Consider the following 11,501-nt stretch of genomic DNA (forward strand, 5'->3'; position numbering starts at 1 on the left):
TTTTAAAGGTAGGATAGGCAATTTCATAGAGGCTAAAATTAGCAAGCTAGCTTTGAAAGCATAAGATCCCACCCTCCCTGCAAATCACTCTCCAAAGCCACACCTCCTACAAAACACATGAACACGCAGTTAGGCAGACCAGAGGCTAACCAGCGACACGAGGAAAGACGGCATTGGTGGAGGGTAGAATGCAATGCTGGCAGATTACCTCATGGCTCATTCACTGGTGAGAAAACATTACAGTACAAAACGCATAATATTACAATAATAACACCTTCCATTCTTGCTCTTGGTCCATTCTTGGTCTGCAAAATGGACCGCGCCGATTACGCATCACGTGCGCGAACATGGTGCGTAGATGTATGCAAATATATATGCTGAAAAGTAGGTAGGACAGCCTATTGTAGCCCTCGGACCAAGGGATATAATTGGACGAACATTTTATGGTCTTACGCTTTTGTGACTGCTATCAGAATGTGAACACACTTTCAACCAGCATAACAAAAAATGTTTTTTAACCAAATCACCTACTCTGCCTTAAGTCTTGCATGAGCCTGTCCCAAATGGCACTTTTTATATGGACTCCTAGCTTTTCCTTATAGATGTCTATGGCCCTGTCCCAAATGGTACCCTAAGCCCTTGTGGTCTTCCTCAAAGTCCAGATTTTGTGAAGTGGTGCTGCATTGACTGCTGGGTAGAATGTCAGTGTGGGCCCAGATGAAGTGCATATTGAGGGCACACATCAGTTGCAAAGAATTTCTGTTGAGCACCTTTCTAAAACTTAAAATGACAAATGGGACACTATGATTGTTGACTTAACAGACACATGCTCATGGGGGCCGTTGTGAGTCCACGAGCACATTAAATGAGCCATTTGGTACAGTCCATGACTCCTTAGGTACCCCTTTGTCATTTTATGCTTCCAAGGTGTGCTCAAAAGTGCCTTCATATGGCCACAGTGAACATTTGCCATTACATCACCAAAATGTGGACTTGGATGAGGACCACAGGGACTGAAGGTGCAATTTGGGGAAGGGAAGCTAACAAAACATGTTGGAATCGGAGGTTCATGAAAAAAAAAATGTGTATTTACCATCCCTTGATATTTCCAGAGGTAAGTGGTGATGCTTTCTGAACATCTAAGTGATATACAGTACAGGCAAGTACATAAACTATGATTAAGAAAATAAGCATTAATCAAAGACCATTTACATCGACACAAACATGAACATTAACACGGTTTACAATTTCTTTATTCTGTTTCAGAATATTACAGACTCTTTGTACAAACTAAAGCATATAAAAAGTGTGTCCTTATAAAACATTGCCTTTCTCTTCTTGGTCTGACACAAAACCAGCATCCTGGCAAAAACATCATTTGATATCATGCCAAAGGTCACATCACATCCTCTCAACAAATCAATGATCCTGCAGTTCCACACATCATCTGGTGGCTTTTCCATTCTCATGAACATCCATCCTAATAAACAAAACACAGTGAGTAAACAAAAAAAATGACTGATTAATGTGATCACAGGGTACACAGTGAGACTAACAGTGAGGTCAACACACCCATTTTCTTCTTTCAGATGTTGGTAAAGTTCAGCCTTGTTATTGACTGAACTTAATCTTCCTGCAAACTCCTGATGCTTCCTGGAGTTGGCTTGAGTGATTCTATTAGTCCAAAGGGTGAGTAGAGACACAGGACCTGCAAAAGAAGAGACCATATTTAACATCTGTTTGTCATAGATCTGATTGGCTGCTGTACCTAATAATGTCGCATTCTGACTTGCCTGTTTATTCACTTGGGATGACGACCTTTCTGACTTGGCTTGTAGCAGCTAGTCCTGACCATAAAATGATGCATTGCTGTACAAGTAACTTGACTGTTCTGACGTAGCTGACGCTTCTTTTACTAGTTTTCTCGTTAATAGGTGTGAGTGTTAAAAAGCATTTATCACCATTGTAAATTGGACCAGGAGCAGCCAGTGCATTTAAGTGTGTGTATTCTTTTAGTAGAACATGTTGGTGATCTCACACTGTATCTTGTAAAGCTAGGTTTAGGCTTTTAGATTAGGAGCATTCATACATCACAACAGAGGATTGATTTTACAATAAAACATAAATGTGAACCTTTAGATTTCTCTGGAGGCTGTTGCTCCTCTGTAGCCAAGCGTGGTTTCTTGTTCAGGGGCTCCGGAGAATCTGGTGAATCTTTGATGATCTCACATTCACTCTGTTCATCCTTCTCTCGTTCCATTACTCCCTTCAGCCTGGAGGAGGAAAAAGGACACATACATTAGAAACACACACAGATCAGGAAATCCACAGTCATTAATCTACAAGCTGCAGCTTGATGGATGTAAATGTGAATGTCAGCATCTTGTTCACTAACACCAACCTCTCGGAGTCTGTGGTCCAGCCCTTCTCCTCTGTGTCCTTGCCATTTTTCTCAGTTTTGTCCTCTTTGTCCTCTCTCTTTCTTCCCCTTTTTTTCCTTTCCTCCTCCTCGGGTGGTTTGCTCCGGCAAGCGCTGATACAGTCCAGCACACGCTGATGCCGCTCACTGGTGCCCACATGCGCTTTTACCAGCGTCTCCAACTCATTCCACATGATTCGATACTGCTCATCACTATTTACATAAAAACATCAGCCTTAACATACATAGCAAATATTTATTGGCAAACTAATGAAATCTCCATTTCTGTTAACATGCTGCAAGCAGCTGTCACTGTAGGCAGTAGATAGCACGGCAGCTCACTAGGTTTTGAACCAAAGCCACACAGCAAGACAAACTGAAACCTTTAGATTGAATCATGATGTGATATTCTCACCGTTTGGGTCCTTTTCCTCTGGAGCCTACAGTTGAGATGGGCAGAGGGTCACTCTTCCTCTCCATATCAACAAGATTATAGACTGTTTTCTGACAGGTCAGCACATCTTCATCTGTTAGAGTGTCCTTCACTATGAGGTTAGCTAATGGTACCACCTGAAATATACACACAAAAATGACCCCAATACCAGAGGTGTAAAGTATTGGAGTAAATGTAATTAGTTACTGTACCCAAAAATACACACACAAAATAAAACCTCAAACAAGCTATGACTGCCCCCACCTACCAAAAAAAATAATTCAAAACAGGATTTCATTGCAGAAAAGAAATACTCTGATTAAGTGCTTAGCATTAAGATACGTGGTTCTCAACCTTTTTTGACTTGAAGGCCACCCACTAGACCCTATATAATCTCACATTAACAGAACTATATATTTATTAACCACAATACATTTTGTGAATAAATTAGTTATTAATGGGAGGGGATATGATTTCAGTTTATCTTGATTTAGTTTAAAGGGATAGCTAGTTCACCCAAAAATGAAAATTCTGTCATTAATTACTCATTAAATAGTCATTATTTTTGTTTTCTTTGCACACAAAAAGTATTCTCCTAGCTTCATAACATTACAGTTGAACCACTGATGTCACATGGACTATTTTAACGATGTCCTTACTACCTTTCTGGGCCTTGAATGTGTCAGTTGTGTTGCTGTTTATGCAGGGTCAGAAAGCTCTCGGATTTCATCAAAAATATCTAAAATTGTGTTCCGAAGATGAGCAAAGGTCTTACGGGTTTGGAATGACATTAGGGTAATTAATGACAGCATTTTTATTTTTGGGTGAACTATCCCTTTAAATATTTTAAGTTAGATCATTAAAATTAATATTAAACATAAAAATTATTATTATGACTTATATAATTAATATACTAGAATATAGTAAGTCATCTTGCATCCTCCTTGAAAGTTTGTGGAGGGCCCATAGTGGTTGAGAACCATAGATTAAGATTGTGTCCCTCACCGCCTGCATGTTGAAGATGGTAGTCTGGGAGATGATCATTGGCCAGTATCGTGTGTATCGCTCGAGTTGAGATTTGGCTCTCTCGACTGGAGTTCTGCCTGCTGCATCTATCATTGAGTCTGGGAATGGAGTAAGACGATTCTCACGCATAAACTCACCAAAGTCCTGCAGACAAATATTAAGAAGATTTACTCTGCAGCCATACACAGGAAATATAATTGCATCCCTATACAATGCTGCTGCAATTTCTGTAATTATGAAGTGACAATTTTCTACTAGGGTATCAACGTCCTCAAATTTGTTGGCAACACGCATTGCTGCAAATTGGATCCATTTGTGGCTTTGCTGTAGTGAACTGTGAAATGCTTCACCACTACTAATGTACCTCTATAACTATGTTTAACAGTTTTAGCATCTGCCGTTTTGCTTGTTAGTTTATAAAGCAAGTTGCAATTAAAAGTTTGTAGGTTGGAACGTCGTAATTATGGCAATGACTGGGATGCAGCAAAAGTCTAGGAAGTCAGGCAGCGCTTGTTGAGCTTACGGTGATGCGGTAATCAGTCACTCGTCCACCGCAGCCCTCGCTGATGGAGGGTGGATCCTCCAGTGTGGAGCGTGTGCTGTTCAGAACATGCAGAAAGATTTCTCCTCCATGGCTGCTCAACATGTGACTGATGACCTTTGACCCTGACTTGCGAGGCTGCTCTAGCAGCACAGAGCGACCTGAGAAGACACCAGACAAAACTGCATTTACTTCTATAGTTTCATATCACTGAGACGCTCTGTCACCAAAAGTGAAACATACAGTATATTCAATAAGAAAAAAAAAATGAATGGTGGAACAAAGGACACACACCATTCAACAGGAAGTTGGTAAGGCAGGAAGATGGCCTGCTGTTAACGTCTACCGGAGAAATGCGATAGGCCCCTGTGCAGTAATGCAGTTCTGTAAAAAGAAAAAAAAAATCATGAATCTGTCATATGAAAGAAAGATGAAAACTTCTCCCAAAGTTCCACTCACCTACACTGTTGGTGCGTGGAGTGCACCATTTGAGAGTGACGGTTTCCTTCAGCCCACTGTCTCTGCTGGTGCTGCCGGCCATGTGCAAATCACCTACACACCAAACATGAGAAACATGAATAACATTCCTCTAAACTTCTCATTTTACATTCCACAAAACAGTGTTGGATTTATATTGGACTATCCCTTTAATTAAATCTATTTATTTCAAAGGAGTTTATATATGTAATGATGCTCTTTTACACTTTTAGATAAATATATGCAAAATATGCTCTTTTCTTGCATCACACTAGTTTTGCTGTAGTGTAATTTGAAATGTTATAAAAAAATCTAAATTTCTAATTATTAAAAAGTGTTATATATTATATTCACTCATTAATGAGAAGTTATTCATCAGATACAATGTTTGTTGTTGAAAAACATTAATTTATGATTTGAAGTCAAAACTGATGTGGAATGCAAAAATGATCTCCAATTTTTATGCACTGTAAGGGTTAAGAACAGTTGCTGTGGTCTAATGTCCAAATGCTTTAAGCAGTGAAATGAAGGCTGTGTTGAATTATTGATGCAAGGGAATGATCACTCACCACTCTTAATAAATTCTATTTGCGCATCTCGATGGTGAAGAAGCTCAACGTCGTAATTTGCTGAAGTGTTAGCATGCTGCTCCTCCTTCACACACACACACGGACACATACACACACACACACACACACATCAGCAGCTGGGCCTCTACACAACTAAAACACCACAATCTACTGCTGCTTTCATTTTTGAAGAGCACAGATTATAACATAACTGTGCCCTCACAGATCTGATGTCCATGAAGGCCTCAGAGTCTCCCAGCTGGTTCATATGCAGTGGAGATCAGAGGCTGTAAGCTACAAACAGAGCTTACACACATTAGGAACAGGAGAAGACAGGAGAAGGACTGAGGGAAAACAGAAGGGTGGACTCCATGGAGCAGGACGTTTCATCCCTGGGGTCACTGGTCTCAAACACACATCCTAAAACCACTGCGTGTTTCTGCAGCTTTTAAAAACACAAGCAACCAATACAAGAAAACACACTTTACATCCGGCCACACCCAGCCAGGGTAAGATACATCACCCAGGAAAAAGAGAGAGAAAGAGAGAGAGAGAGAGCAAAAGCAAAAGAGAAATCACCCTGATAGAGAGGAGGTCTGGGGCTGAAAGGGGTGCTAGAGGGAAGGTTCTCCATCCAGCTGGGTGCTAATCATACAGATCTACACTCCTCGGAGAGCATGGATGTGCAGCACAAAACCTTTTTAATAAGCCTATATTAAAGTCAACATGAAATGGCATTCGCAACCCATTTTACTTCCTAAATGTGACCATTTTTAGAGTGTAAATGATTATTAATAAAGATAAAAAAAGGTGTGGGACCTGATTTTATATGTTATGAATTAATTAGATGATAAAAAGTGGATTTAAAATCACAGTGATCCAAATGAATCGGTTCTTTTTAATCTATCAAAAACTCATATGAACTAGTCAGAATAGTTTGTAAATTAATTCGACTCGCTTACTGAATCACAAATTATTACAAAACAGTGTCTGTGAACAATTTATTTACAAGACTTCTATTAAATGTACCCGAGATTTCTGTTCAATTCTAAAATATTTTGGCAACAGACGACTGAGAACAATAAATGCAGAAAACATTATATTTGTGTGTGTGTACTGTGTATATTTATTATGCACATATAAATACACACACAAGCTTGTATATGTTTAAGAAAAATGTTACATTAATATATTAAATATATTTATAAATAATATAGATTATATTAATATATATTATTTTAAATATATGCTGTATGTGTGTGAACAGAATATATATATATATATATCTTCGTTAAATGCTATTTTTTTTTATCTACTGTTATTTAACACTAACCAACAATAAATCACTACACTGATTTTAGAAAGTCTGAAATACCTACAACAGTAGCCAAAAGTGATAAAAATTGAAAACGAAAATCGTTTTAAGATGGAGTAACATTCCAAAAAGTTTAATAAGATAAACATCTTTTCTGTAATGTGCATAATAAGGCCAGAAATGTGCATTGAGAAAGTAAATAGGGTCAATTTTGATTTTATGTTGACTTCAATTTTACATTAAATAAATTAAATAATAATATATAATGAAATAAAAAAACTACTCTCCTTAATTTATATTATGTTGGACTGTAAACATTACAACAGTCTTATAAAAGATACAGTCAGACAAACGTATTAAGATGTGCTTAGGAAAAAGTTTTTAAAAGTAATACAGCCTAATTAAATGAAAGCTCTTTAAAGCTGCCATTAATGATCAGAGATTAGCAAGAGCTGGATGAGAGGGCGGGGTTTTGATCTGGATAAGTAATAGTAGCTCTTGTAAAGTACTGACCTGCTCACAGACATTTAATGTAGGCTAGCAAAACAAACAATAAACCATGAAAACAGCAGCTGTGTAAGCAACCGATACAGTGCAAACAAGTGATGAAGAGAGGAAGAGAGAGACAGGCAGAGAGGAAGGTGTTTGACAGTAAGCCTGACCTTCATGGGGATGTTTGTGATGGTGGTGGAGGCCAAATCAAAGTGCTGCTGAACCAGCACATTCAGTTTACCGGCTAGATACCGTCCAGCTCGCACACTGTGAACCTCGCTGCTCAACACTGACGAGAGCTGCACACACACAAAACAGACCAAAAATAAACATTTTCAATATATTTTAACACTGAACATGTAATAAATAACACATTGGCAAGTGAAACAAGACACTTACTGCTGCTTTCATGCTTTAAAGTAGTGTTAGGAATCAAACACTGGTCTGATTTTTATCTGATTTTTTAAGTCATAATTCATTTCAGAGCTGATTGGTTTGATTGAAAGCTCGGAACTCAGAAAAGCTCTGATTTTTTTCATTCTTACGGAAATCCCAATGGAAAGTCATTTTCATTTATAGCAGAAATGAAGAAAAAGATGCTACCTCTTTCTTTTGCCGATCTGAGACCAGAGTCTCTTCACCTTGAGGATAGATGTGGACCAGCACAAGCTCACACTGCTGAATTGGCATCAGTCTGCATAGTAAAAACATGTAACAGTAAGAACATAACAGTAGCATGTTAATGGCAAGAGAATAAAAAGGACTCCAGAGATATCAAAACTGACCTGTCAGATCCTGCTGCCCGTTTGTTTTGCTCCTGAATGGTTTCCAGCACACAGTCCTCCAGCATTCTGACATGAGTGTCACTAAAAGAAGAAGACAGAGAAAGAAATTTTGGGTACACTGGGGGAAAAAGAAAACTGTACGTTTGGAAAAACGAAAACTTATTAAAATATGTTTTTCAAAATCTCTTATGCTCACCAAGGCTGCATTTACGTAATGAAACATACAGTAAAAACAGTAATACTCTGAATATAATTACAATTTAAAGTAACTGTTTTCTTTGATGGCAAAGCTGAATTTTCAGCAGTCATTACTTCAGTCTGCAGTGCTACATGTTCCTTAAGAAATCATTCTAATATGCTGATTTCTTGCTCAAGATGCATTTCTTATTATTATCAATGAAAAAAATATTTATATTTATATAAAAATTAATATTTTTGTGAAAACCATGAAACATTCAAGTTCAAATGTGACCCTGGAGCACAAAACCAGTCTTAAGTCGCTGGGGTATATTTGTAGCAATCGCCAAAAATACATTGTATGGGTCAAAATTATTCGATTTTTTATTATTGATTATATTGATTTTTCTTTTATGCCAAAAATCATTAGGATACTAAGTAAAGATCATGTTCCATAAAGATATTTTGTAAATTTCCTACCGTAAATGCATCAAAACGTAATTTTTGATTAGTAAAATGCATTGCTAAGAACTTCTTTTTGACAACTTTAAAGGCGATTTTCTCAATATTTTGATTTTTTTGCACCCTCAGATTCTAGATTTTCAAATAGTTGCATCTCTGCCAAATACTACACCATACATCAATGGAAAGCTTATTTATTCAGCTTTCAGATGATGTATAAATCTAAATTTCGAAAAATTGACCCTTATGACTGGTTTTGTGGTCCAGGGTCACAAATGAACAGTATTTATTTGAAATAAAGATATTCTGTAATACTATAAATGTTTAACTGTCACTTTTTTTTTTAGTTCAATGCTTAATATCTGTATACAAATATTTTAGTTCTCACCTTTTAGCATTGGTGAGACAAATAATGCGCCCCCTGTTGGCCACTCTGTCAGCTGTGTCCATCAGAGTGGTACGAGACTCATGCTGATACTCCGTGATCTTACACAGTGATTCCACAGCTGCCACCAGCCCGTGCAGGACGCTGCAGCATTCAGGATCCTGACGAGGGTTTGGAGGCCCAACAGCTGTCAAAGCAGCCATCAGCTAACAAACACCACAGACATACACTTAACATTAGCCCAACACAATGTTTAGATTACTCTAGTACAAGAAGGCTGCGCAATATGGATGTGCGGAGTGACAGATGTGATGATTTTACCCCATGTGTGTTCTGGTCCTCCTGCTTCCAGCTGTTCAAGATGTGAACCTCAGAATCGCTCACGATGTAGTTCACCTGAGAGTGAATAGTTTACACACCAAAATTTAATTGTCATTATTTACTTACCCATATTTCATTCTAAAATTTCAAATTCTATTTTTTTTTTCATGGAACATTAATAAAGGAACATTTATGAAGAATTTTCACACAACTCTTTTGAGTCTTTTCCATAGCAAAACAGCTCATAGTTGGGCTGGGTTGACCAATATTGATTTTTAAAACCCAAGATCAGTCTTTTAGTTTATGCTGTTTTCTGTTGATGTACATAAAACAGTGGTGAACTAAATTTCACTAAAAATGATTCATAGCATGCCTCTTATACAATAACCGCAATAAGCTTTGTTACTTTTGATATGAAACAAAGTCTCAGCTTTTAAATTCTGTTCAAGCAGCACGAAGCGCACATAAACAGATCATCATCTCCTTTTTAGTACTAGTTACTGCAAGACATAAGCATAAATAAATGTCATAAAGTTTGAAGTTGAAAGAAACAGTACAACTTACTGAAATGCATCATGTCTCATGTGATCGATCAGTGGTCAGATGTCAATAAAACATTATATTTGTACATTGTGTACATTATAACTCTAGAGAGGAGCATTGTGCTAAAAATATACTCTATATTCCATTATATCATGTTTAAATTAATATGACTGTTTATATGTTTATATTATGTGTGCATGTGACACTTGTTGTTTGACACACCTTATATCCAGATGAACCAATACTTGAATCGAATCAAAATCGTTATCAAATCGATTCGTGATCAATACTAGTTAATAGTTTATAGTAACTACACCTATTAACTGCTCCAGTTTCCATACTCTCACCAGTTTCCAGGTGGGGTAAATGTCGTACAGGATCCGGCAGTACTCCATGGAGCACTCAATCGCACACGTCCAGAGGGATTTGGACACTGGAGCCAGAGGAATCACACCCTGCGAACGGCTTTTGTTCAGCATGTCACATTCAATCAGCTGCCGGCTGGACTCTGCCATGTACGGGCAGTGATCGACCACAAAGGCCGTCTTGTGTGAAACTGAGAACATCCTCATCCTGGTCCTGCAGCACAGAGACTGTGGAAAATAATATAGGTACTTTAAATATATGGCAGGAGTAGCCAACCCTGCTCTGAAGAAGGTTGTCAACATTTCTTTCTGGAAAGAAAATGTATTTAGTGTAACAAAAAGTCGTAAGTAATAAAGTAAAAAAAGATTTAGGTAATAAAGAGTTGACAAGGGTTTTTCCAAGTAATCATACTTATCTAGACAATATCAGTTGTTATTCTGTCACCTGTGTGTCAAAAAATGCAGCTAGCTTTAGCTTGCTAGCATGGCCTGCTAGTTTTCCATCAATGGTTAATGCGCACTCAGCAAGACCACTCGCATAGAAAATGTTGGTATATAATTGTACTGGAAGGAAATACACTCAAAAGCAAATAACAAAAGATTAAAACTAAACGGAACAAGGCGGATTAGCTAACAGAATGACGGGAGCAAAATAAGTTCTTTGTAAAAGCGCAAGGGACATAAAACGCCGTTACTCACATCCGTCCGTCAGGGAAATTCTGCCCTGTGAACTCAAATAAAACGGTCCTAGTGCAAAATGACATCCTGGGGACACGACCATAGACTGTATAAAAACACACGACTGACAGATTCATTTCAGGCTAAGTAGTAAAAATACAAGTATATTTAAATATTATAGACTGTTAAAATATTGTACTATAATAAAGAAACAATGTCCCAAAACACACTACAGAAAACCATTTTAATGGTTTTAATGGTTACAAGTTGATGGTTTGTAACGTTTGTAATGGTATTCAATTCAAGTGAGCTTTATTGGCATGACTTGCACAGTATTGCCAAAACATTGACATATAATACATAAACACAACAAGAATAGATCTATAAATCAGTAAGTAAATAATTACTTTAATACATTTTTGTATTAACAAGAAATAAGAAAATAGTTAAGTTATTGTCTAAACAAACCAAAACAAAGAAAAAGAAGAAGAAGAAGAAGAAGAAGAAGAAGAA

At 37.4% G+C, this 11,501-nt stretch overlaps 1 protein-coding gene across 3 annotated transcripts; it reads right to left on the bottom strand.

The window, feature by feature from the left end:
* Positions 1-1,215: 1,215 nt before the first annotated feature.
* Positions 1,216-11,027, bottom strand: LOC107738827 (protein asunder homolog). Of its 3 annotated transcripts, none has more exons than XM_016550714.1 (17): positions 10,756-11,027; positions 10,293-10,524; positions 9,403-9,477; positions 9,085-9,287; positions 8,058-8,138; positions 7,876-7,966; positions 7,443-7,571; positions 5,466-5,550; positions 4,879-4,971; positions 4,714-4,803; positions 4,402-4,580; positions 3,858-4,022; positions 2,835-2,989; positions 2,402-2,632; positions 2,134-2,273; positions 1,573-1,708; positions 1,216-1,480 (listed from the first exon to the last, which is right to left on the bottom strand). In XM_016550714.1, exons 2-17 carry the CDS (start codon positions 10,515-10,517, stop codon positions 1,444-1,446), a joined length of 2,115 nt encoding a protein of 704 aa, XP_016406200.1. In that variant the 5' UTR covers positions 10,518-10,524; positions 10,756-11,027; the 3' UTR covers positions 1,216-1,443. The 3 variants fall into 3 exon arrangements, with proteins under 3 accessions (XP_016406200.1, XP_016406199.1, XP_016406198.1); XM_016550713.1 differs by having other exon boundaries at positions 10,293-10,538; XM_016550712.1 differs by having other exon boundaries at positions 11,010-11,026.
* Positions 11,028-11,501: the final 474 nt, after the last annotated feature.

Source organism: Sinocyclocheilus rhinocerous, unplaced genomic scaffold (genome assembly GCF_001515625.1).
Source record: "Sinocyclocheilus rhinocerous isolate Xijiao unplaced genomic scaffold, SAMN03320098_v1.1 scaffold3117, whole genome shotgun sequence".
In the NCBI taxonomy this organism is placed as follows: domain Eukaryota; kingdom Metazoa; phylum Chordata; class Actinopteri; order Cypriniformes; family Cyprinidae; genus Sinocyclocheilus; species Sinocyclocheilus rhinocerous.